The 24,446-nt window shown below is 37.0% G+C and overlaps 1 protein-coding gene across 2 annotated transcripts in view; it reads right to left on the bottom strand.

The window, feature by feature from the left end:
• kcnq1.1 (potassium voltage-gated channel, KQT-like subfamily, member 1.1) overlaps positions 1-24,446 on the bottom strand; it is a 59,211-nt gene that overhangs the window by 20,310 nt on the left and 14,455 nt on the right. For both annotated transcript variants that reach the window (XM_041980034.1, XM_041980024.1), the window contains exons 3-9: positions 17,918-18,044; positions 17,386-17,464; positions 17,083-17,179; positions 4,391-4,531; positions 2,559-2,669; positions 730-825; positions 437-553 (exon numbers count right to left, since the gene is read on the bottom strand). In XM_041980034.1, the coding sequence (XP_041835968.1) occupies positions 437-553; positions 730-825; positions 2,559-2,669; positions 4,391-4,531; positions 17,083-17,179; positions 17,386-17,464; positions 17,918-18,044 (768 nt within the window). The remainder of the gene's footprint in view (positions 1-436; positions 554-729; positions 826-2,558; positions 2,670-4,390; positions 4,532-17,082; positions 17,180-17,385; positions 17,465-17,917; positions 18,045-24,446) is intronic.

The raw sequence follows: 24,446 nt of genomic DNA on the forward strand, positions 1-24,446 counted from the left end.
TTCCTGTCCTGATTTCTTTTAGCTTTTATGTGATAGAAAAAAGAAGAAAAAAAAAACACTTATTATTTCATGGCATATAAAAATAACCAGTACTTGTTAGTTTAGATATATGCATAGATACAGGCTAAAATAGCAAAAGCCTAATTAATTAATTAATTAAAACTGTCCATGTCATTATGAATAAGTGATTGGATTGGAAGTAATTAGTGTAAACAGAATGCTTTTAAAAGCCTCTGAGTTAAGCTGTATAACTACACAGCACTTCAAAGCATTTTCTAAAAAAAAAAAAAAGGAAATAAAGAAAAAGAAAAAATATGTTCATGGATTTAGGTGTTTACAATATGATTACGGTACCCCTTAAGACTACATTAGTTTTACCTTAGTGCGCTTAATCCCTTAAAAGAACTAAAGTGAAATCTATAAAATGATTACTAACCGATTTTTTGGCCTTGGGGCTGGACAGAGTGGAGGCAGGGATGTGGGATTTCTTTCTCAAATACATCTTGAATGTGGCTGAATCAAAGTTCTCCACAGCAAAACATCTCCAAGCTGTCTGGAAGGGGGCATGGAAATAGAAATATACTGGTTGGATAGGACATATTTCATGCCATGGAAGAAAATAAAGGAAGGGTTGCTTGAAAAGGCTGCTCTCAGTAATAAGAGTGGGGCTCGGAGACAGTTCAACCCTCCCTGGGTATATTGAGGTTCTGTTGAGTATTTTTCAAATACCTGTATGAGGCAGGCAGCTGCAGGGATCTGCCTGTTGAAGTGTTTCTGTCTTTGCTTCTGCTGCACCTTCAGGGCGAAGCCTGAGCCCAAGATTCCCTGTGAACAAGAGCACAGCAGAGTTCTTCCTCATTTCCTTATTCAAAGCATGCAGATCCAAAACATAAAATTAAGGGACGAGGTGTTGTGTAACGCAGGAAATTTCACTCTATTATTAACTTTGTTTATAAACAGAAATTTAAAATTTTAATTCAAAGTGTTTGTTTATGCCATTAACTTTCTCAAATTGTTATCCAACCAAAGGCAAAGACAGAAATTAGCTGCGTGGGAAGGGTTTTTCTTTTTTTCTTGGCTGTTTTATCTTCATCTGGGGCATCTATCCAGATCAACTAATCACTGACATATTTATAATATCAGCATAATTCATATAGTCGTAGATTTCACCTTAGATCATTGTGATTAAAACAGATATAATTTCATTTAATGGTCCAACTGCAGCTCACAGAGCTAAATCAAAGACTATAAATCTTAGAAATTGAAGGCAGAGGAAGAAAGACAACCAACCTGCAAGGCAGCCTGACTTGGAAAACTGCACTAACTGCTGTGCAGCTAACAGAGGAAAGGTTATTCTGGAAAGAGTGCAACTAACTGATGCCAGACTTGTAAAATTAAAATAAAATACTATCCCAGCTGTGGAACTTTTTAATTTGAGGTTTTGCTGAACTTTATAAACTCCATTAAAGCTCTCTATACAGAAAGTAAAACAGCATGGAAAGTGTCTTGCAGAAACAAGCCACTTCACCTGATCTGCTATAACCTCTCCTGTATAACCATGCAGAGAGCTAAACTGAAAATAAGCCATGCACCAGCAGAGAAAAGCAAAGTGAATGTCAGTGGGGAAGTGTCCTGGTTGAGATCCCTGCCACAGAGCTTTTTATTTTAGCCTGTATTCATGGAACAATTTACACCTGTAACTATCAAAAACAAAATAGTTGTTGTTATTATTATTATTATTATTATTATTATTATTATTATTATTAGTAGTAGTAGTATTAGTGTTAATGTTATTATTTGTCATTAATTTTAGACGGTTAGACCAGAGGCAGAGTTCAGCTCCTTAAAAGTTTACTAGTGAACAAAGGAAGTCATGTTAAAGAGCATCTGACTTGATTGACATGCATGAGAGTCTGCTGAAATGACTGCAAGCTGTTGGAGGGGGGAAAAAAAACACCTTTAAACTTGAGATGCATTTAATTTGCTCTGACTCATGGCTGTTACCACCTTGTCATCTGTTGATGGAGGAAGTAACACATCTGTGACAGACAATTATGCTTTGTTTCTTAGTTGTGCTCAAGTTTTCTTTACCACACATTTAATTTAGTACTTTGGCTATTTACACCCACCCACAACATTTTTTATTGATAAAAATTCTATTTTGTCGGCCATTTTGAGTGAAGTACAATGCTTACAAGATACTGCAAATGTTGGGGCTTTTTACCCTTAGACAAGACACATCCTTATAGAACAAGGAATACGTATTGAAACTGCAAGAACTAAGGGTTTCTGCCTCTTGTCATATTTATCTCCAAATAAAAAAAGATGGCAATAACAAAATGCCAAAATTCTCTTTTACTGCAGGTGGTTTGGAATATCTCCATATAGGACTAATTTCTTGACACAGAAAAACTGAATAAAACAGAAAACATAAAAAATGCAAAAAATTTTTAAAATCTCTAGTTTTTAGTATTTACATATTTGCAGTTTTAAATATTTACCATAACACACAAAATGCATCACAGTGACCTGAATCACAAACTTAATTTTTAACTTACTGCAGGAAGGGCAAAGAAAGAAATGGCAAACACTGAGAAACAGGATGCAATGGTCTTTCCAATCCATGTTTGTGGCACTTTGTCTCCATAGCCGATTGTAGTCACTGTCACCTTGCAGATGGAAACACACAGGTATACCAAGTGACATTCATATGTGGAAAAATAGTATTTAAGAGACTTAAATGCCTTAGCTTGACCTCATACTCTTAATGACAGTGCTAAAGAGCTGAACAGGTATTACAAACTTAAAGAGGTCCTAAAGCCAGTGGTACATCTGTGGTTTGCCTGAATTTCATGAAAATCAGTTTAACAATTCAGCCCTGATTCAAGTGGCTGACTGACTAAAGGACTGACATTTCATTGTGTAAAAGCCATTAATTAATTAATGATCAATGAACAACAAAGTACTTTGTCATTCATTCTCAATAGTCCCACTTCACTAAAAAATTTCCCTCATAGCACAGTTAAAATATATGTAACAAGGATAATCTTTATTGGTAAAAAGGCTTTTTTTTTGTATTAGATTCCCAGACTCTCTGACTACAAGTCAACTTTTTGGCTTTCACGAACATTTTCATGCACTGGGAGTAAGAAAACCCGAATGTGTGTAAGAGCGGATCCAAATCGGACAAAAGTCAAAGCAAATAACGTGTAAATATTGACTGAAATCAAATAAAAGCAACTATCATTTATATGAGAAAAGTTGTTGACTCAGTTGGGCTTGTTTGTTTTTTTTTAATATCAGAGTCCCTTAAGTTTAAGGAGCTAAAGTTCATCCCATATTTCTTCAATGCTTATTTTGCTGTGCAGTATTAGCAGCCCACTGGATCTACCCAAGGGTTTTCACACAACTCCTACAGTAACAGCAGAAGTGCAGATAAAACACAGTTTATATTTGACCCCTCACTTACTAAAACACAATTCAGCAAAAGGTTTTTTTTTTTTCTGCAGAATCAAGCTACGGTATTAACCAAATGGTCCAAATTAAATTTCACCTACATTTTAGATTACATAGTATTTCCATAAATAATAAATGATCTCAAATTACCTGCAAGAGTGCAGTAAGTCACTGAAACAAGTTAACAAGTTTTGTGGTGTACTTTCCCTAACTGATTGTACAAACAGCAGCTGGTTAGAAGATCTTTGGACTGGATGGACTCTAAGCAGGGGTAAACAGCTTTATTGTCACTAAGATTGGTGTTTTCTCAGGCTCTTCTGTTGAGCTAAGCTCACATTCTTCTGGGTCCAGCTTTAACAAAAATAAGAAGAATATCAATACTTCAACCAGGATCATTTTAAGTAGTAATAGGCAGGCCTGAGAGGATGCCAAAAGTGAAAGATGAAATATAATATCAAGCAACCAACCATCTTTCATTGTTGACCTTTATGTCACAATAGTACAGTATGACACTGACATCTGTGCAGATAATGTGAAATATGCTTTAGGAAATGTGAGTGAGTAATGTAGAATTAGGCTTGGAGTCTGAACTTTAAGGGATGTAGTAATGGTAAAAAGGATCATGAAACAGTAAAGTCTTGATGTATGTGATAATCCCCAATGAATAACACCTGCAGCCTGGTTTAGAACTGACAGACTGGCACTGAAATGTTGGGGCATCACAAACACTCCTTCAGATAATCAGTAACCTGGAAAAGAATCACTCAGACAGCTGAATAATCAGGTTATATTCTCTATCCTATCCATGACACGATTAAAACCAGAAAGCACGAAACAAGAATCAGTGAGCATAATAAAACAAAACAGAAATTTAGTCTGGATGAACTAAAGATATGCAAACACACTTAAAGAGAGGCATAAATAAATGTCTTACCACACCCCACCACAGAGCATCAGCATAGTTTCTGAAGTCAGTGGAGCCGCTGTCATCCACTGCATCTTTTTCTGCTAAGTAGACAAAGTATGATGAGAAGATCAGGCTCAGAAACCCAATGTACAGGGTGGTGATCAGCTCCTGAAATACACAAACATGTAACACATCACACATACATAACTATACAAAAACAAAAAAACAGGCCATTTTAGATCATCTCCTAGAATCAATTCACCCTTGTACTGGAATGCATAACTATGACAGTTAAACGAGGATGTAGCTGAGAACTGCTTGACATATAATGTTAATGTGTTTGTCAACAATATAATTTGAGTAAGGGAATGTTCATGTATTGTGCCGTATAAATATTGAATACTAAAATCATTTTTTGAGTATCCATCTGTGTTGTGTTAATTATGAATGTAAGGTAAACACAAAGCTGGATGACTCTTACAACCCATTACTGCCAATAATTTACAGAACCAGCATAGCCTAACCTAAAATAACCTGGGCTGATTTATGAAAGTTGATTGAAATGCTCTTCAGTTTGACTTTAATGTTTCCAACATATTTGACAACAGCTGCGCAGAGCAATGTACAGTCTTATGCAAATAAATGAATAAAAAAAAAAAAAAAATCTATGTCACATCTACCATGTCTTTCATTTCTTTAGAATTATTTATTTTTCTGGGGCATCACAGTCAGATATTGTTCATCTACTTTAGATGGTTTTCCTTTGTTCTCTTCTTTTCCAGTTTCCTCACTGTTTTTGCAGTCTAAAGTTGTCTTGTAAACTTGCACAGAAATGAGACGTATACATTTTTTTTTAGCTCAATACCTAAAGAAAAAGTGGCATTTTGTTTTTGTAAGCTACATATATCAATATTCTCAACTTTTGCTGTTAATTAATAGACCACAATCCCTTGGGAAGCCCGTGTGACACCTTCTAATATAATTATTTTTGACCTGACCAATGACATCAGCTGCACACCGCACAACTAAATATGTGAGCTGCCATGCAGACTTGTAAAATGAAACCATCGCATTTCTTTAAATCCAACACCGATGCCAGTTTCGGCCTCCATTTCAGGAAAGCTGTGCTCAATTTTGAAGCCCCAAGTGCAACACACAGTAAAAATTAGCATGTCCCTCTGGGTGTCATATTTACAACATTGCCAATTGGAGCTGGAGCCTATAGATATCAGTGCCTTCCCCCAAATAAGCTTTAAAGCCACAAGCTTATGATTTGGAGCATTTCATGTAAAGACTCTTAAATTGACAGAGACTCCAGTCCACAGATAAGAAGAGGTACAGATACACAGATGTATTTTACCAGTCTGCTCACTTTCAGTATTGCTGTGTACTTCTGGTTTCCACAGCCCGGCCAAAAAAATAACAAAAAACACGAGTTACCTGTTTATCAGGAATTGTGGTCCACAGCAGAGCACAGAATAGTCAAATAAGTTTCTACTGTAGCAGTCCTGAGAGTTGTCTCTGCAGTGTGAGTTACCAGCCAATGCTCATGTTCATTTGACAAGGAAGCAAATAGACTCTTAAACAAACTGTAGCTACAGCATATACACTTATTTTGGAAATTTGAATCTCATTGGATGAGGTTTGAAGAGATTTGAGAGATATTTTACAGAAGTGTTGCCAACAGTTGCAGTTTCATGGGACGAAGATGTCAGTTTCAACAAGGTGAGGCAGTGATAGCACAGAAGAAAAATAATGTCTTAAATGTGCACTAAAATTGCTATCAGTAGACAATAACTGTTGCCAATAAGTCAAAAATAAGGAGATGGCTGAGACAAAGTTATTGTAGGCTACAGTAGATATACTGTTTTTATTTTGGTTGTTTTTTTTTTTATTTACACTGAAATGTTTATTTATTCATTGGGTAGTGTATTGTACTGTAGGAAACCCTTTCACCTGCCACTTCAAAGCACATAATAAATCTGATAAGTCATATTGATACGACTGGAGAATGGGAGTATGATTTGGGACTAAATAAATTAATTAACAATGATATGATTTTAATAAACAAGACTAATCTAACTAAATCAAAATAATATAAAGGCAAGACACTGGGACTAAACTTGGCATCAAACAATAAAGTGCATGAAGACTAACACTAATGGCGGGAAACGGCAAGCAAAACAGAATATACAAAAGAAAGAACTACAAACTAAGACAAAGAAGAAAATAACATGACAAAACTATCAAACCAAAACTCATGGATCATGACAAGCTGGTGTAAGATTCCTACTAATCTCATGTACTTTTTCGTTTTTCTTTTTTTATGCATTCAGAAACTGATAATTGATAATGTAGTGACGCAAATGGAAAAGGCTGTCATTGCACAGATGAAGAGGACAAGCAGTAAAATGCCGCAGCTGCATGTTTTACAGACTAATGAAGAAGAGCAAGGCTGCAGATAAGAAGTTAAACCAGGGTGGAACTGTCACAAACAGAACTGACACAAGGACATGATTTGACTGTTGTACTATCACAGCTGGCAATTATTGCAGGTGTGGATTATATATGAATATAGTTCACTGTTGCCTGAGAAAAAACACAAAGTACATGTTGTAATTTTTGAATCTGTTGTATGTACTTTTAAAATGGGCTTCACTAGGGTTTTATTCAGTGATGTGGAACAAACTTTTTTCAGTCTAAATAAATGTAAAAGTAAAAATGAGCAAATTTAAAAGGTTATGTTACATCAACTTAATGATGTGCAAGGTCGATGTTTCACACGATGATTGGCTAACCACAAAAACACAGGGCCTTCAAGCTTAATTGCTATGCAAGGAACCGAAACACCTGTCAAAGTGAATGTACTTGTTAAAGTTACTTGAAAGACCTGAAACAAAGAACAAAACACAATGTTTTTTCTTTCAAATGCACCTATTATAATTACAACTAGAAACCTCATGTATGGAGTGTTGTAGTATTGTATGCACCTCATCAAATACTTGGCTAAGCATCCCTCCATGTTACACTGCACTGATAGGTTCCTTCACTGGAAAACTTGCTAGCAGCCCACACACTAACACCTTTAAAGAATCCTGTTATAAATCCCAACCTTTACACTCAAAGGATACTGACCAGCACCTATAAACAAATCTTTGAAGGCAAGATTTTTCACAGATAATGTTGACAACTGTAAGACTTTCTTTTTGGGTCTTTGGTCAATTGTCGGTAAGTAGGACAAAAGAAAGAGATGAGTTCCTTTGTTGACAAGCATGGTAAAAATAGAATTTGGCACTAAGCCAGTCAGCCTTATAAACTGGATACATAATATAGCAGGAAGAAACAATGGTTGTGGTCCGAGCAAATAGAGCACATTGGAATTGTTATTTATTGAGACACCAGAGAGAAATAAAAACAAACCATAACATATACTGGCAGCCAGGCTATTTGCTATTTGAACTATACACTGGATTGCCTCCCCACATTTTGTTTCCTTGTCAATATCTAAAGGCTTTCATGAATTAAGGTAAAAGTAACATAGTTTGTAACTGAGTTACAGCATTGTAAGTATATTTAATTACTCAGAAAAGTAATTATTACACTACTTAAAAAAAAAAAAAAAAAGTTCAAATATGTTCCCTTTAACAGAACTACACATTCATCTGCATGTTCAATTATCCATCCATCCATCCATTATCTTGACCGCTTATTCCATTTCGGGTCGCGGGTGAGCTGGAGCCTATCCCAGCATTTTAACAGGTGAGAGGCAGGGTACACCCTGGACAGGTCACCAGTCTGTCGCAGGGCCAACACAGATAGACAAACAACCATTCACACACACACACACTCTCTCCTAGGGAGAATTTAGAGTGTCCAATTAACCTATCATGCATGTCTTTGGACGGTGGGAGGAAGCCGGAGAACCCGGAGAGAACCCACGCATACACGGGGAGAACATGCAAACTCCACACAGAAAGGCCACCGCCCTCAAGGTTTGAACCTCCCCCCAGCCAAGATTCGAACCGGCGACCTTCTTGCTGTGAGGCTGCGGTGCTAACCACCACACCACCGTGCTAACAGAAATGTTCAATTATATATAATAAAACTGAATATTTGATCTGACTGATGAAGGAAATGGAAAATTAATGGAATGAATTAATAACAGAATAATTATCAACAATGTCAGGTTTCTGGATGTAGAGGCTCTGTCTCCTCCTCAGGAGAGGTTCACATTGCTTCCAGCCACCATGAAGAAAGCCTAATAAACATTTCTGATAACGTTATTGTCTTCTTTTTCTGTGAGGGAAAAGTGACATCTGTAGTTCCAGACATATAGTGTAACGCTATATGCCTCTTCCGCGAAACTATATTTACACATACACAAAAATATTTACACATATTTACATACTTTATTCACTTCATTAGCTAATTTAAGAAGTGTAACTCTTATGTATGCTGTGTTTTTTTGCAGCGTTTTATCACTTAATCTACATAAAATTAGCTCGTGACAGGTTTGACAATGTCAAATGTTGTAGTAATTATTTTGACATTAAAACATGTTTTGGGTTGTCAAATATGACTTAAAATAAAATTAATTAAAGCTTGCTAAGATTTGCATCCCCTTGTTTGCCAGTATGTAAGTTGCCTGTATGAAACTTACACCAAATAATCAAAATAAACTACCTTTAATGTAGGAAGCACCATTTCAACCCTGCCTGTTTATATTTTAGCACAAGACTGGGATGCACTATGTGGCAGAGCAGATTTGGGGCAGCCGAGATTTGTATCCCTTGCTTTTTATGCCAATATGTGAGTTACATACATGAAGCTAAAACTTATGACTCCAAACACACTCATTATAATGTAAGAAATATAGTTTTTGCTTTTTATATTCTATCTTTTCAAGTAATGTATTGTGTTGGTTTTTTTCAGGAAATTAATGATTGTCCTAAAAAACAAAAAACAAAATATGCATGTTAGGATAAATGAAATGAATTTGTACTCAGCACTGCCACCAATGTTACAATTTACAAAGAAGTCAGATCACTATTAAGCAATAACTATATTTTTTGTTGTTGCAGAAACACTTGAGAACCTCAGCCATTACTTTGGTTTTAGACGGAGGATCCACAATGGAGAATGAGATTAAATTGATTATATCTGAAATTTGAAATACTATAATGACACTATCTTACGGGGCAGTTATTAATATCATACATTCTTATAGGTTTGTGTATAATTACTTGTAAAATGTTAACATAACTTTTTACTTGTGGGAGTAATGCCCACAAAAAAAGAATTATAAGAAAAGAAAAATAAAAAACTTAAATTTCTTTCACATTTTTCAGATTGCTTGTGACAATTAAAGCAGGTGGTGCCACCATGGCTGTCTATATCTTTATCTATATCTATATCTATATCTATATCTATATCTATATCTATATCTATATCTATATTATTATAATAATAATAATAATAATTATTATTATTATTATTTGCTTTCTATGAACATTGCCTCAGAGTCTGTTATGATGGTCTTCTTTTCATTGTAATTTTATTTTTTCTTTTCTTTCGTTGAGAATACAAATAAATCCATGACCTAGATATATTATGTTTTGTTTACATGCACATAAACATACTGTGACATTTAGGAAAAAAGCAATCTAAAAGCAATTTAAAATCTGCTCTGCTAAATAATGCATCCCCCTCCTGGAGCTGAAAAACATAGAGTTAAAATTGAAATGATATTTCCTACATTATAATGAGCATGTTTTGAGTCATCACTGTGATTTTCATACATGTAACTTACATACTGGCATAATTAAACAGGGGATGCAAATCTTGGCAGTCCCAAATCTGCAGTGCCAAATAATGCATCCCCCTTCTGGAGTTGAAATACAAAGAGTTGGAACTGAAATGGTGTTTCCTATATGTTAATGAGTGTATGTAGTCTAATCACAGTAAGTTTCATACATGTAAATTACATATTGGCAATATAAACCATGGGATGCAAATCTGGGCAGCCTAAAATCTGCACTGCCAAATAATGCATCCCCCTCCTTGTGCTGAAATACAAAGAGTTGCAGTTGAAATGGTGGTTCCTATATATTAATGAGTGTATGTAGTCTAATCACAGTAAGTTTCATACATGTAACTTATATTTCCATGCTATAGAAATAAACTTTGAAACTCTGAAAAAGTGAACCACACAATCTTTATTAATAACCACTTTTAACATCATGGCTGCATCAAGAATGTCACTCTATTTATGAGGTTGCGATGATGACATTTTGTATTCACAGGTGAATTCTCTGGTGTATTGCTGGTGGCCAGAGGGTATGCCTGCTAGCCTTTTCTTCTGACACCATGTGCAGACCCTCAGGAAGCATAGCCGGCACATAATAATGCCCATACCAGGAGCAGGGCATAAATAGAAATTACCTTTGGCCTCCCGGAGACATAATTTGAATGTCTTCACTACTTAAGGGACAGCCCAAGCAGAACATGGGACATCACAGTGGCCTGTGCTGTCCTCCTGCCTGAGGAAGGAGCGGACTCCCAGAGTGCCACATGTGGAGTGGGACAATGCTGCTGTTTTTCCCAATGACGACAGTGTTTGACTGGTCAGAGACCACTATGTCTTAAATTATTTTAATTATGCATGCTTTTAATATAAGTTAAATATGACCTGCAATGACAGATAAATTACTGTATGATGTGTGTGCTGTATTGTGTGTATAAAGGCCTGCAGGAGGCTACTGCATCCATTCATTTGTCTGATAGTTTGTTGTGTATGAATCTGTCCTGCATTTATTTACAGTTTGCAGACAATAGGGGTATATAACCTACTATGTAGTAGAATAAATATTGGTTTCCATGGTGACTGCCGACTGTAATAAGGAATATGATTAAATAGATCCTGGAACTTAGCCTGGTGTGGAGCAAGCTAGCTCCACAGAATAAGTCTCCATTGTAACCTATGTCATAACATATCACACTTTTCAGACTTTTCCCGCTTTTGTACAACCAGATCACAGATGAGTTGAGCCAGAATGACCAAGAAATCCAGGTTTAACCCCTTATCTTGATTTTGTACAACAGCCCCCTGGTGTACCTAATAAAATAGCCAATAGCTATACACAAAATAAAAACAAGCATAATGCTAGTAAATAAAGGAAGAAAAAATACAGTGGATACTCTTATAGCAATGGTTTTACCCCGTTTATTCTAAAACCCAGACCACTGACAACTGTATGCACTGTATTAAAAACACCAATAAACCAACGTATTTACACTGTCAGTGGAGAGTTTTCCCCATGAAGTCTAATTGGTCCTGGCTCTCATTGTGTCTGACCATAATTTGATTCCTGCTTTACAGTGTGAAAAAGCTCTCCAAATGTCTACTACATGACTGGAACTGTGTTTTACCACTCAATGTATCACAAGGTTCACAGCATTTAACTGGACAGAGGTTCAGATGAGTTGAATCCTCCATGTAAACTTATCCTCAAATTACTCTCTACAAATATTACTTTCAGCCTTTCAGTAGTGAATAGCTAAATGAGCTTGGAACAACTTGCAATTTAAAAAATGCATGATTCTTGGAGACAGCTTTTTGGTGCATTCAGGTAAATGTTCTTTTTGTAGCAATCCAGGGCTCAGGAGATGTGTAGCTACTGCTGTGACCTGGCAACTCATTCAAGCAATGCATGCTTCCTTTCTGCCAGTAGGAAGGCTAGAAAAAAACTCCAAATTGTCTTTAGAAGCCACAAGCACTAGAATGCTGTTCAGGTTTTCTTCAAATGCCTCAATACACAAAGAATGCATACTGAAACTATTAAATTTAACAACTCCAACTGTTAACACACAGGGGCTCCAGCACATGTTCTGATGAAAAGATTTTAAGGTTTTAAAGAAAGATAAAAAAAAAATAATAAAGAAAACAGCACGTAAAAAATAATAATGACACTATATGCCTTAGTTTAGCAGAAAATGACAATCTGACCACTGCAGCACTGGTCACAGTTCTCCCTGTTTGAATCTATTCTGGTTGTACGAGTTGCATACGGCCTTGCAAAAGCATGTCATTGCATCCAAAATAGATGGAATGTGAAATGGAACAAAGATGCATACAAAGAGAGAAATTCTAATAGAGATAGCACATCTATGAAACCCATATGAACTGCTGATGCCTTTAATCAGAAATGAATTTAACCAAGCTCCTGCAAGAGTCAGTTTCGCACTCATCCTCTGTTCGGACTCCATTTGTGTTGATGCATTAAGGGTGTGCCATATTAAAGACTATGCCAATCCAGGTAGCGTGTGTGAGTGAAATTGGATGCTGACACCTTGGAGTAGTCTGCATCAGTGCTGACCTGTCATTCTCTGCTTCCCTGAGTGCATGGTAAGCAGGTGTTGAATAGTGGGGAACATGATGTGAATTGCAATCCCATCTTGTGCCCATTGGCAAAAATGCTGTTACATTGAGAATTTATATGTGAGGTTTTATTTGAAGTTTTATTACAAAGAAATATATATATATATATATATATATATATATATATATATATAGGGGGTGATTATAGGGAACTATTATTACAGACTTTCCATTTTGTATGGGTCAGTGAGAACTCGGACTACAAACATGCTGTTACAGCTCATTCGTATGATTAGAACAAATGCCATTAAGGTATATTTGAAGAAGCCAAAAACTTGCAATAACCCTGATTACGCTTGACACATCATACTGGAGGAAACTGTGAGGTGAGCTCTGAGCCATAAATGCTTTGCTGACGTTTGAGAATTGATGGACTTGCTGCACTCCACCTCCTGAACAGTAGATGGCACAATTGAGAAAATTACAACAGGAATAGACCAGAAGAATTCACACAACAGTTACACCTTTCAGACACAAAAAACCTACAAACTTTTAACTTGTCTGTTGTGGTTAGTGTGTTTTGTTACGCTTCAATTTGGGGTTTTATATTTTGCTATATATATTCCTCGTTTTGGATTAGGTTTAACCTACTGCTTTGGACACACATGTTCTCTATTTCAACTAGCATAACTTTTGTTTCATTTTATACAACCATTTCCTGGTGCATTCTGGTTAGTTTTACATCCTGAGGGGTATTCCATTAAACAGGATTAAGGGAAAGTCAAGCATTTTTCGATAAGTCTGGCTCATTACAGTAAGAGTTCTGTTTCATCATTGTGGCTTAAATGAGTCTAAGCTGAGTTACCATGGTAACTAGTGCTAATGAATAAGTATGGTACAGAACAGGCTAACTGTCAAGCTTATTTAAGTCTTGTCTCAAAGAATGTCCAACGGGTCGACTCTGGATGCCCAGAAGAGCATTCCTCCTGATAAATTCCACTCACGCTGTTTACATTATGTAATAAAATATTAAAATCGGATAACAGAATTTTCATTGTTTCTAAAATAAATAAAAACTTTAATATTGCAAAAGTCTAGACCTGCCCCTGCATAGCATAAGTATAAATGCTTTCTACCATCAGCCAATTATTGCTGTGTTAGAGAAGGTCCAAAAATAATACTTTTGGGTAAAAATGTGACTGTGTGAACCATGAACCACTAGTTTCCTCATTTTCAGCTGAGTGATTAACAAACGCTACAAGAGAGAAAAGCCAATGAGCTGATCACCGAAATCCTCATGATTCACGGAACAACATGAGAGAAGAGGGAGGAAGCAGCTGCTGCACAAACAGAAATGACCAGAGAGCCACTAGAGCAGACACGTTGGTGCAAAACACTGGATAAGTTAAATGCCTAAACCTGGGAGGGTAGTCCACAAATGATTATTGGGTCATTAATAAACTGAGCAGGGCCAGTACATACAGAGACAATTCAGCTGCTTTATGTAAACAGATTTATAACACAAGAAGAGATCATAAATAAATGAGGACAGTGAAATCAACATTTGACAGCAGTGACGTGCGTTCAGAGGTGTCATGATAAAAAAAGAAAAAAAAGAAAAAAGTACATAAATGAATATTAATATTTCCCATTGATCTGTGTTAAAAATGTATTTTTAGCATGACTACACAAAAATTGCCAAATTTGAGGATTTCCCAATCAAATACAGGGTAGAAATCCTGGGAGAGGCAGTGGCGAGCTGTGCCTCCTCTGACTGCGTGATCCAATACAAACTGGGTTGCATGACGCGTGCCCATTTCTGTTCCTCAGCATAGCGCCAATATGAACTTTACAGAAATATTTGTTATACAACATGACTCACCACAGTCTGTGTAATGTCTTTAATGTATGTGTGAGAGAATTATTCCCACTTATTGTACAATAAAGTGCAGAGAAAAGTCAGCAGGTGAGACAGGCAGTACTCTACCTCACCTCAAGGGGGCATAGTTGCATGCTGTTGGATGAATAGTGAAATAAGATGCTCTTTTTGGTTCTTACAATATAAATCTGACTCCAGAGGAGTCAGTGCCTCAGCAGCCATGAACCCCACCACACGTCACTGATCCCCAACAGCATTCTTTGTTCAGCTGCTGAGAAAATGACAGCTCTTGGCTTGCTCGCTTTTTCTGCCAGCGCCTCTTTTCCATCATCCACTCATCAGGGCTTTCTACGTTCCTCAGGACCTCCCACATAGCCAGGCCATGTAAGTTTCACTTAAATTAGCCTAGATGTAACTGAAATGTGTTAGTGGAACAACTTAAGCCTTAATTCAGAGATGGCGTTAGTTTAAGCGAGACTTTCCCGATACAGCCTGGCTCTCTTTAGCTATGTTCGTGGAATACCCTGCCTGGTAAATGTGCTTATTAACCCTATCCAAGTAGCTATGATGTGTAAATTGCATCATCTACACCCTTTTTAAAAAAAGCTGAGTGTATGGGTTTTTCACTTTGTGGTATGTGCTGAAAAACTGGATGTGTTGGGTGCTTTGGGTCGTTTGAGCCTGTTGTGCACGTCCATATCCTCCAACATCCCATCAGGTGCAGAATGGCATTCAACAATAACCAGGGCGGTATTATGTGAAAGTCGCTCAAGAAAGAGAAATTCACCTGAAAAAGTAAAACTCAAACTATTGTCTTCCTTTGTCTTCCTACTTAAGCCTAAAGTCGTTTCACCAACGCAGTTCAGCAGTTTTTAATCCAGACTGATTCAAGACAGACTTCCATAGTCTTACTAAGTGCATCCGCTTGTTATAGTCAAGCCAAAATGAATGGATGAACGAAAAGTTGCACTGTTCTTTTCATAAGTGAAACAAACACTACTGACAGAGTTGTACAAGCAATGCAAACATCTTTTTACCAAACACATACAAAGCTGCATCCACTAACAGATTTAGGGAGGTGGTATGGCAGAAAAATGCTGACAGACCAAATGTGTTGGCTATGTAAGTGGTCCATGTTGAGATATTTTACCCTGTGCTGGCCTAGAGGTTAGAGAGGTGGTTTTGTATCTGGATAACTCCGGTTCAGTTCACTGAGTGGCCCCATACAGCCATCATTTCTCTGTTATGACGGTGGGACGTGGAGAGACAAGATGGGAAAGATAAGCCAGCTGGCTCTATCGATGGATTTGAGAATAAATTCAACATTGATGGAGTAACCCATGGACGTTGCCTCCATGGAGAATGAAGGTGTTTTTAACACACACTTTTCCCTGTGAAAAGGTTCCACACCTGAACTTTTCCCATACTTTTTTTTCTTTTAAATACCCAGTTAAAGTTGAAAAAAATATGGTTTCACAACATTAGCACACCAATTGGATTGTCACCTAAGTCATGCAATAATGCAATAATTTGCTATGTGAGCCAGTTTGGGCCATTGATATCTTGACCCTGCAGCGGTAATGCTTAAGTAATGGTTAAAGATTAAGACTGGCTCCACAGATAAACTCTTGTCTTAAAGGATCACAGTCTAAAGGAGTTGAAAAACTAAACATTTTGCTCACAGACTGCATAATATATTATGGTTGTTACACTTTCACCATACTGCCTTCATTATGCACTTTTAAATTAATTAAGAAGGCACCATCTTTTACATTGTGCATATTAATTACTTCAGAAGATTTATAAGAAAAATAGAACATTACAGATTAATAAGAAATCCCCATCTGGCACACTGTCACTTGAGAGACTCCTACTGTCTGTGAATCTTAAATTCTTTACCTAGTATTTACCAATTTAAGTTTGAGATGCTTTATACAGCAGGTTAAAAATCTGTTTGTAAAAGGGATCCAATATCTCTGTGCATGAACACTCGCTCTCTTTCCAGCTGAGGTCAGTGGTTGATGATGACCATCTTCAGCTGGAAACAGTATGGCCATAAGCAAAGGCAAAGGCAATGAAGCCCAGTAGTTGGTATTGAATGAGTAACATCCTTAATGCCCTGCTCATCACTCTTTTTTTTTATATATGGACATTAAGACAACCACCATGGCCACTGGGGATAATCACAGCCACCTCTGCGTCTCAGCTGAATGACACCCTGGAGGAAGACACAATTCTCTCTAGCAGATGTGGCTATCACATTAAAACCCCAACCAAGTGTACAATTGTGCTTTTCTTGTTCTTCTCTATGGTGCATTCCCATGTGAAGACCCTCTATAATGAATGATGAAGAGAGGCCATTACTGCCCAGGCACAAAGCTGCCAGCTTAGTAATAATAATCAGAAACTCTGGTGGTGGTGACAGCTGAAGTGTGATCTGTGATTGCAGGTGTTACAGTCTACCTGTCGATGGATAAAGACAACAGAGCCCAGGAGACGCCAGGTTCCTCCCTGCCTGTCAACATGCAGCATACGCAGAATCTGTAGGAAGCGAATCCCTCTGGAACATAGCAGAAGTGTTCACCTGTTAACATTACTTTCACACTGCATGCAAGTATTTTGCACACTTATCAAACATGTGAACACTTAAACATAACACTGAGCAGTTAAACCTAAAACTGCTGGGTCGGTTATGGGTGCAAGCTCTGAGCAGGGCATGCCTGGAATCTACATGGTTTTGTTTCTGACACACACATCATCACTTACCTTACAGCAGAGGTAGCGAAGACCTGACCTTTGGAGCCCACTGCCAAAACAATTATCGAGGCCAGAACTACAATCAAATCTGTGTTAACAGAGAATGAGACTTTGAGAATAAATATGACACAAGAACATGAGTAATCTGAATATATTTGCATTGATGTTTGGAGTTGTCTGTATCAACAGAGCAAGCAAGTCAAAGAAAACAGTGCAAAAGTGTCTATTTTGACATTGTTTTTCATTCATCAGTTGAGTAGAGCTGCAAATTGTATTAATGATAATATTCACTGATGTATATTTTTAAAAAAAAAAGAAAAACACCACCAGGGGGCTTTAATTTTAAGAACATAAACTGAAGGTGGAAAAATTTTGCAGTGACAATTTTAATTTCATGCTGAATTTGTCTTAGTTATTTTATTGTGGGATGAAGCACAGGGTATATTACTGTTATGGTTTAAAGACTGTGTGAGTGGGTGAGAAGTGATATGTTTGCTGAGGTGAATGTGTATAGATATGTATGCATGGATGTTATTTCCACCTATAATAGATATTGGCTTCCTGGCAAAGCGTAGTCGGCCCCAAATGCCAACATATTTACTGCGGCAGCCTGCTGACCAAAGGCGGACAAAATATTCCACACCAAAGAACACCACAAGGACGATCTCCTGTTAGACAAATGAGGCAGAGTGACAGAAGGAAAAAAAAAACATCAGATGCTGATGCAGGTTATTCAGTGTAGCAACACCTGAACAGCTGTTCAGATTTGTTCCAAGTTTGCTTTAAAACAAATACTTGTCAATTATAAATGTGAGCGTTCTGCACAACTTCTTACACAAAATTCATCATGTCATGGCAATTCATTAGGGATTATTGATTCTTCCTCAGCAGGGACACCATTTGTCAGTATTTAATTTGTGCCACGTCACTGAGGAGTTCTTTGATTCGGCTGCTAAATGTACCTGGGCCTGACAACTGTGTGATTATGACAAATTGTATGATGATATATATCGATATTGTGTTATTTTAAAAGGAAAGCTCTTCTGGTTTTTTCTCCATCAGGGGTCTTTAATGGATTTTGAAGAGTAGTTTCTACCTTCTATATAAAAAATAAATAGTGCTTGGCAACAGAAAGTCCCTGGCTGCATATAAATAGTGACATAGCCACTATGTTTATGGATTGTGTGATACGGCTTTGAAGCAGCATTTATCAGCCTTCACTAAATGACAAATGTAGAATTGTGCAGGGTAAAGGGACATGCAAAGGAGAGGTTTGGCAGGGAGCCTAAGGGTATCATAAGCACACCCATAAACTTAACTGTGAATGAAGAAATTACTGTAAAGGCCAAAACCTTTCGTTTGTTCCAGTCTTTTTAGGTGAAAAATTTGGCATTTTAACATCAAGGTCTGTGAGGAATGACCTGCATTTTTTTCCTATCTGCACTTTGGCACTTTGTGTGTGCCCAGATAGTTGCCACTTAGCAAGAACTGCCAAATGGCTTCAGAAAATGCCCATTATATCAGGGTCAGCTGCAGCAAAAGACAACCTGGAAATTTGAGGTGGAGAAAAAAAAAAAAAAAAAAAAACTGGGTTACGAGATGCATATGACTCTTTGTGTATGCTTGAAATGGCTTTAAGTTATTAGAATGAACCTTTAAAACCACTAAATTGTTTTGCTTTTTTTGCTATTTTTGGTCCGTCTGGTGTTTGCGTCAAGAATGGCGTCTTTGCTTTATTTCAGCCAGACTGGACCATTATTTTTTCTTTTCTTTTCAGACATGTATCTTATAACTTGTTGATCTTTGGCAGCTTTCTGTCAAATAAATATATTACTGTCAATAAACTATCTAACTGGTTGAAAGTTTGATATGAAGCAACATCATCATAATTTCCAGGTCAAAATAGAGGTCTTTTAGCAACATAGCAGTGATAGCCATTTTCTTTTATTTTGAAAATGGGCTAAAAATAAATGGTGTTATGGATTAGTCATTGGGGATTTACCTTATAGATTCTCAGAATAAACATTACATTTTACAAATGGATTGTAAACCTTCTTGATGGAATATAAATGCTTGGAAAATTTCCATAGATTACAGAAAGAGTAAGCTTTCAATCATAATTTACCCTACAGAGTTTAACACTACTGTTCCTTGTAGACAATATAAGCGAGAGCGCTCAGGGGTGCTGCTGATTTAGCAGGCTTTTAAGGGTGAAACACCCCAATTTTCAACTGAATTTATTTGGTGAACTTTTTCGTAGCCATTTCAAAGGTTAGTGCTACAGTAAGCTGGTCAGATGCAAGCACTGTTTACATCAGTTGAATTACTTCCACGTTTTTCTGTAATTAATTCTTCCATCTCATGATAGCACAACCTTTTCTCACTCTCAGGTCTTTACAAACCAACATTGTCCAGGACCCCACTGTGTTGTTTGGAACACAGAAAGTACCACTAAGGGATCACATACAGACATACTGGATTTTCTGAGCTAGTAACAAGCAGTACTGGTCATGGGGGCCACATCACCATAGCAACATAGAAAATACTGGTGCACCTTTTTAGAGTTTATTTTATAATAGATTTCAGTGTGCATTTTATAAAACTAAATTTGATATTGTCTTCATCTTAACCAGGTAGTTTTAATGCAATAACCAAGTAGTTTAATGCCTAATCATAATGTCTAAAGAAGTAGAGAAATAAAGTAAAGGCATGAGTCTCATACTTTGGAATCAGCAACCATATCCCTTCTCCTTTGGCCTTATGTGACCCATGTTACTCTTTCATCAGCCAGCAGTAAGAGCAAGGCTTTCCTGTTGTGATTTAATATAAATGATGTGAAGTTGATGTCATTAGAAGTGATAATGTATTCTCACTTGCTTTGAGCCGGTCTCCAACCCTGAATTTTCTCTTCTGGGTGGTGTTTCTACAATCAGACTGTAGAATGAGCCTCTTACTGTAAAATAACACCTCAGTCCATTTTTTAATCCTGTTTAGCATGCCTGTCCATGTAAAAAAAAAGACAGATTTATTTAAATTTAATGGTAAGACACATTCACGTTCAATATTAAAAAAATCCACTACATATGACTCCATGAAATAGTAACATTGCTTAATGCATTGTGTAAACAGAGTATCTGACAAGATGGCACTCTTGTCCAAGCATGAAACACAGTGTTATGTTTCTTCACATTCTCTATTTGTGCAGCTGGTGCACAGCTCACCACTGCAGCGGTTCCTTTTATGTCAGAAATGGATGCCAAACGGGCATCTCATGCCTTAAAAACTAATGTAGGGGTCTCTTGACAAACCATCAATGTGTGACAAGCTGGGAATGAGAATGTGTTGAACAATAACTGAAGCAGTCCACAACAACATACTGAAGTCACACGCAATCAGTGCTTCAAAATGAATGCAGCTCTCTTTCAATTCTAGCAAGTTTCATCTAAAGCCCCTTTGGATTAAAAAACACAAATCAACTGCTTCACACTATGAGCCCAACATGTGTAAAATAATGAACTGGTGTGGATGAGAATGCAATTACCTCCACATGGGACTCAATCACTGACTACCATTTAGAAATGAAGCTGACAGACTGGGAATCAATAGCCTTATAGATTTTTAATGGTGACACAACCCTTTTGCTGTGAATGATGAGAGGAAAACATAGAAGGACTCAGACAGATGATGTTTTTCATGCTGAGCAGCAAATTAGGGGTGGTGTTTTTCTTCATCAGAGATTAAATGCCAGTGAATAAAAAATAGCACTGTTTGAAAAGAAAATTGGATTAATAACATGTTAAATTGTATTCCTGGAAGCTAGTATGAAGCTAAGTGTAACATTTCTTAATTTATTCACTGAGGAGTTTTACTTCAAGGTTGAAAAACAAATTGTCTTTATTTTTTTTAAAGCATTATATTAACCAAAAGCAAGAGAGAAAGAAAAACAGAAGTCATTTTCACATCCACTGCAGCCCTGAAATTTGCTCGATATTTGCCAAAGGAAGTGTATGTGGAAGCATAAAATGCCTGAATTAGTCAGACAAAACACAGAAGATTTTACACACACAGTTCTCTGGTACAAAGTCTGGATAATTTCAGATTTAGCTCATGTCCTGATTGACCAGGTAACCTAATTTTCAGGAGATTATCTGAACTTCATATGTCAAAGCATCTTTAAAGAAGAGTTTAAATTGTACTGCCAGTTGCTTACAAAGCCAGTAATGATCTTTGTGGCTCTGTTTGGGCGTCTATGGGTGCATTAACACCAGGATAGTCCACTACACTCAGTCCGATTGGGAGCATAGTTCAGTTGGGTGGTGCAATATTCTTCTGGACAGAGATTGTGTTCAGTACATTGTTGTACATAACAGCTAAATATTGTCCCACATGCGCATATATTTTGGTTGTGATGCCATGCACTGAACCCACGATGCACTTTGTTTTGTAGTCTGCTTCCTGTATTTTGTCTGCATTTACTTCTTAAAGTACATTATCTACTTGATAAATTCATTAAGCAACTAACACATTATAGAAATAAATGCTGACAGGGAGATAAAGAGCAGCCTGATGTTAGGAAAGATATTGAAATAGACATGAAACAAATAATTTTAGTGTATCAGATAAATAAAATGCAAAACTAATTTTAATGAAGACAAGATAAACTCACCATATCTCACTCACTCATTTGCTAAAGAACATGATATGTTTGTATCCTTTTCTCAGACCCTTCTCACAGATATTGTTTATCTTTTGTTTTTCTAGTTAAAACATTCATGTTTCTCTTGTCAGAGGAAACAACAAGTCAAAAACTGTGACTGCAAATTCATTAGGAGTCCACGTCAGTTTGCAGGTCCTATAGAAGCAATGAGAATGCAAATCATGGGTCTAGAAAAGAGGTCACCAACTCTGGTCCTCGAGATCATCCTGCAACTTTTAGATGCAACCCTTTTCCAACACACCTGAATCAAATGGCTGAATTCCCTCATCCACATGTCATTCAGCTTGGCAGAGGCCTGGTCATGAGCCATTCATTTGATTCAAGTGTGTTGAAGAAGCGACGCATCTAAAAGCTGCAGGATAGTAGATCTTGAGGAACAGTCTTGAGCACCAGTAGTCACCAGCTCGGGATCCTAGAGATCTACCTTCCTGCACGTTTTAGGGTTTCCTTGGTAAAACACACTTGACAATTTCTGCACCAGCCTGTTAACGAGTCATTGATTTAAGTTAAGTGTGTTGCAGCAGGGAACTAAACCCTGAAGGATGGTAGATCTCGTGGACCGGAGTCAGTGACCACTGGTGTAGAACACCAACAGCTCATATTGATGCTGAAAATGAGATGAAATGTTAACTAAAAAACAAAGACATTGTTGTTAAATTGTGATTATTACAAATTTCTTTTTATACTGAAAAAAAGTTAGATTAAATTAAACCAGACTATTAAAACTATTATGAAAACTGGATTCTGTTGTAATGGAGTGTGAGGTTAAATATTCTTGAGAAGCCAGATCCATTAGCACATACCACAGACAGGGTTGCAGATCTGCATCACACATTAGCTCAGTGGTTCCCAAACCAGGGGGCAGGCAGAGTTATGGCAGGAGGGGCACATCAAGGCTAAATAAAATGTATAGTTTTACACTGTTAGTAAAACATGGATAAATTCTTTGTTAACTACAGTTACAACCATGTCAGTGGCAGTAGGAATGCTATAGTGTGAGATTTTCTAAACCAGGAAACACTGTAAACTACTTGAGGTGAGTTGAGCTTTCAATAAAACACATGCTGTTTTATTAAAACAACTGTTATATATGATAGGAGAGTTGTTTATTTCTAAAGTAATTAACAGTATTTTCTTTGTGTTCAGGATGACAAGTTGTCACAAGCAGTGGAGCTGAGGACCCAACTGTAGGCTGATTGGGGGGGGGGGGCACAGAACAATGCAGGTAACCAGGTTTGGTTGCGAAACTCAGGAACACAAACTCCACACGACAGGGAGTACACCATACAGATCTGACAAGGAAAACTGAAAACCAAGGGGTATTTATATACAGAGAGAGTGATTAGGAGCAGGTGAAGTGAATCAGAAATCCAACCAGGTGAACTAACGAGCCAGGAACAGAGTACACAGCGCACATGAGGGAAAACAGGAAATTGAACTAAACATGACAAAACCCAGAACTATCAACCAAAATTAAGACAAAACTAAAACAAGACACAAACCATGATCTTAACAGAACTTAAACATAACACAAACCCAAATATATATCCCATGATCATGACTTAGTCCCTAAGTAGCGTTACTACTTGTTTGGCTTCAAACTGTCAGATGCTAATATTTTAAAACATAGAACACACCATTACTTGACCATTACCTGGTCATGCCTGGATGCAAGATATGCCTCATCATATTTTCTTCTTTTCTTTTTTTTGGTAATTGAAATCTGTTCTTGATTCATCATTGTTTGCCCATTGTTACTTTCACTAATTTGTCCATGTTTTGCTAGTTGTGTAAAACTATACATTTTATTTAGTCTTGCTGTGCCCCCCTGTCATGACTCTGGGCCCCCCTGGGTGGCCTGCCCACCAGTTTGGGAACCACTGAGCTAATGTGTGATGCAGATCTGCAAGCCTGTCTGTGGGATGTGCTAATGGATCTGGCTTTTCAAGAATATTTAACCTCACACTCCAATACCACAGAATCCAGTTTCATAATATGAGACTTTGTGCAGCAGCAATAACAGTTTTTTGTAACTCATAGGGGGACAAAATTAACCACAAAACTTTAGAGATTTAAAAAGACTACAGGTTGGCAAGCTAACACACATTGGCCAAATCAGTGTCAGTGGATGCTGATACTTTTAACAATGTCAGATGTAGAAAGGACAGCATAAAATGCTGGTAATGTATATGAAAACAGTTATTTCTTTCATATCTCTCTTTTAATCTTTTGGTGCACCATTCTACAGTCTCCATACATTTTTTCAATAGCAATATACACTTTCAAAACTAATAATTCAATTAAAATTTTATTTTAAATTCAAGTTTATTTTTTTTTCAAAGGCAAATGCTAT

The sequence above is a fragment of the Melanotaenia boesemani genome, chromosome 1 (assembly GCF_017639745.1).
Source record: "Melanotaenia boesemani isolate fMelBoe1 chromosome 1, fMelBoe1.pri, whole genome shotgun sequence".
In the NCBI taxonomy this organism is placed as follows: domain Eukaryota; kingdom Metazoa; phylum Chordata; class Actinopteri; order Atheriniformes; family Melanotaeniidae; genus Melanotaenia; species Melanotaenia boesemani.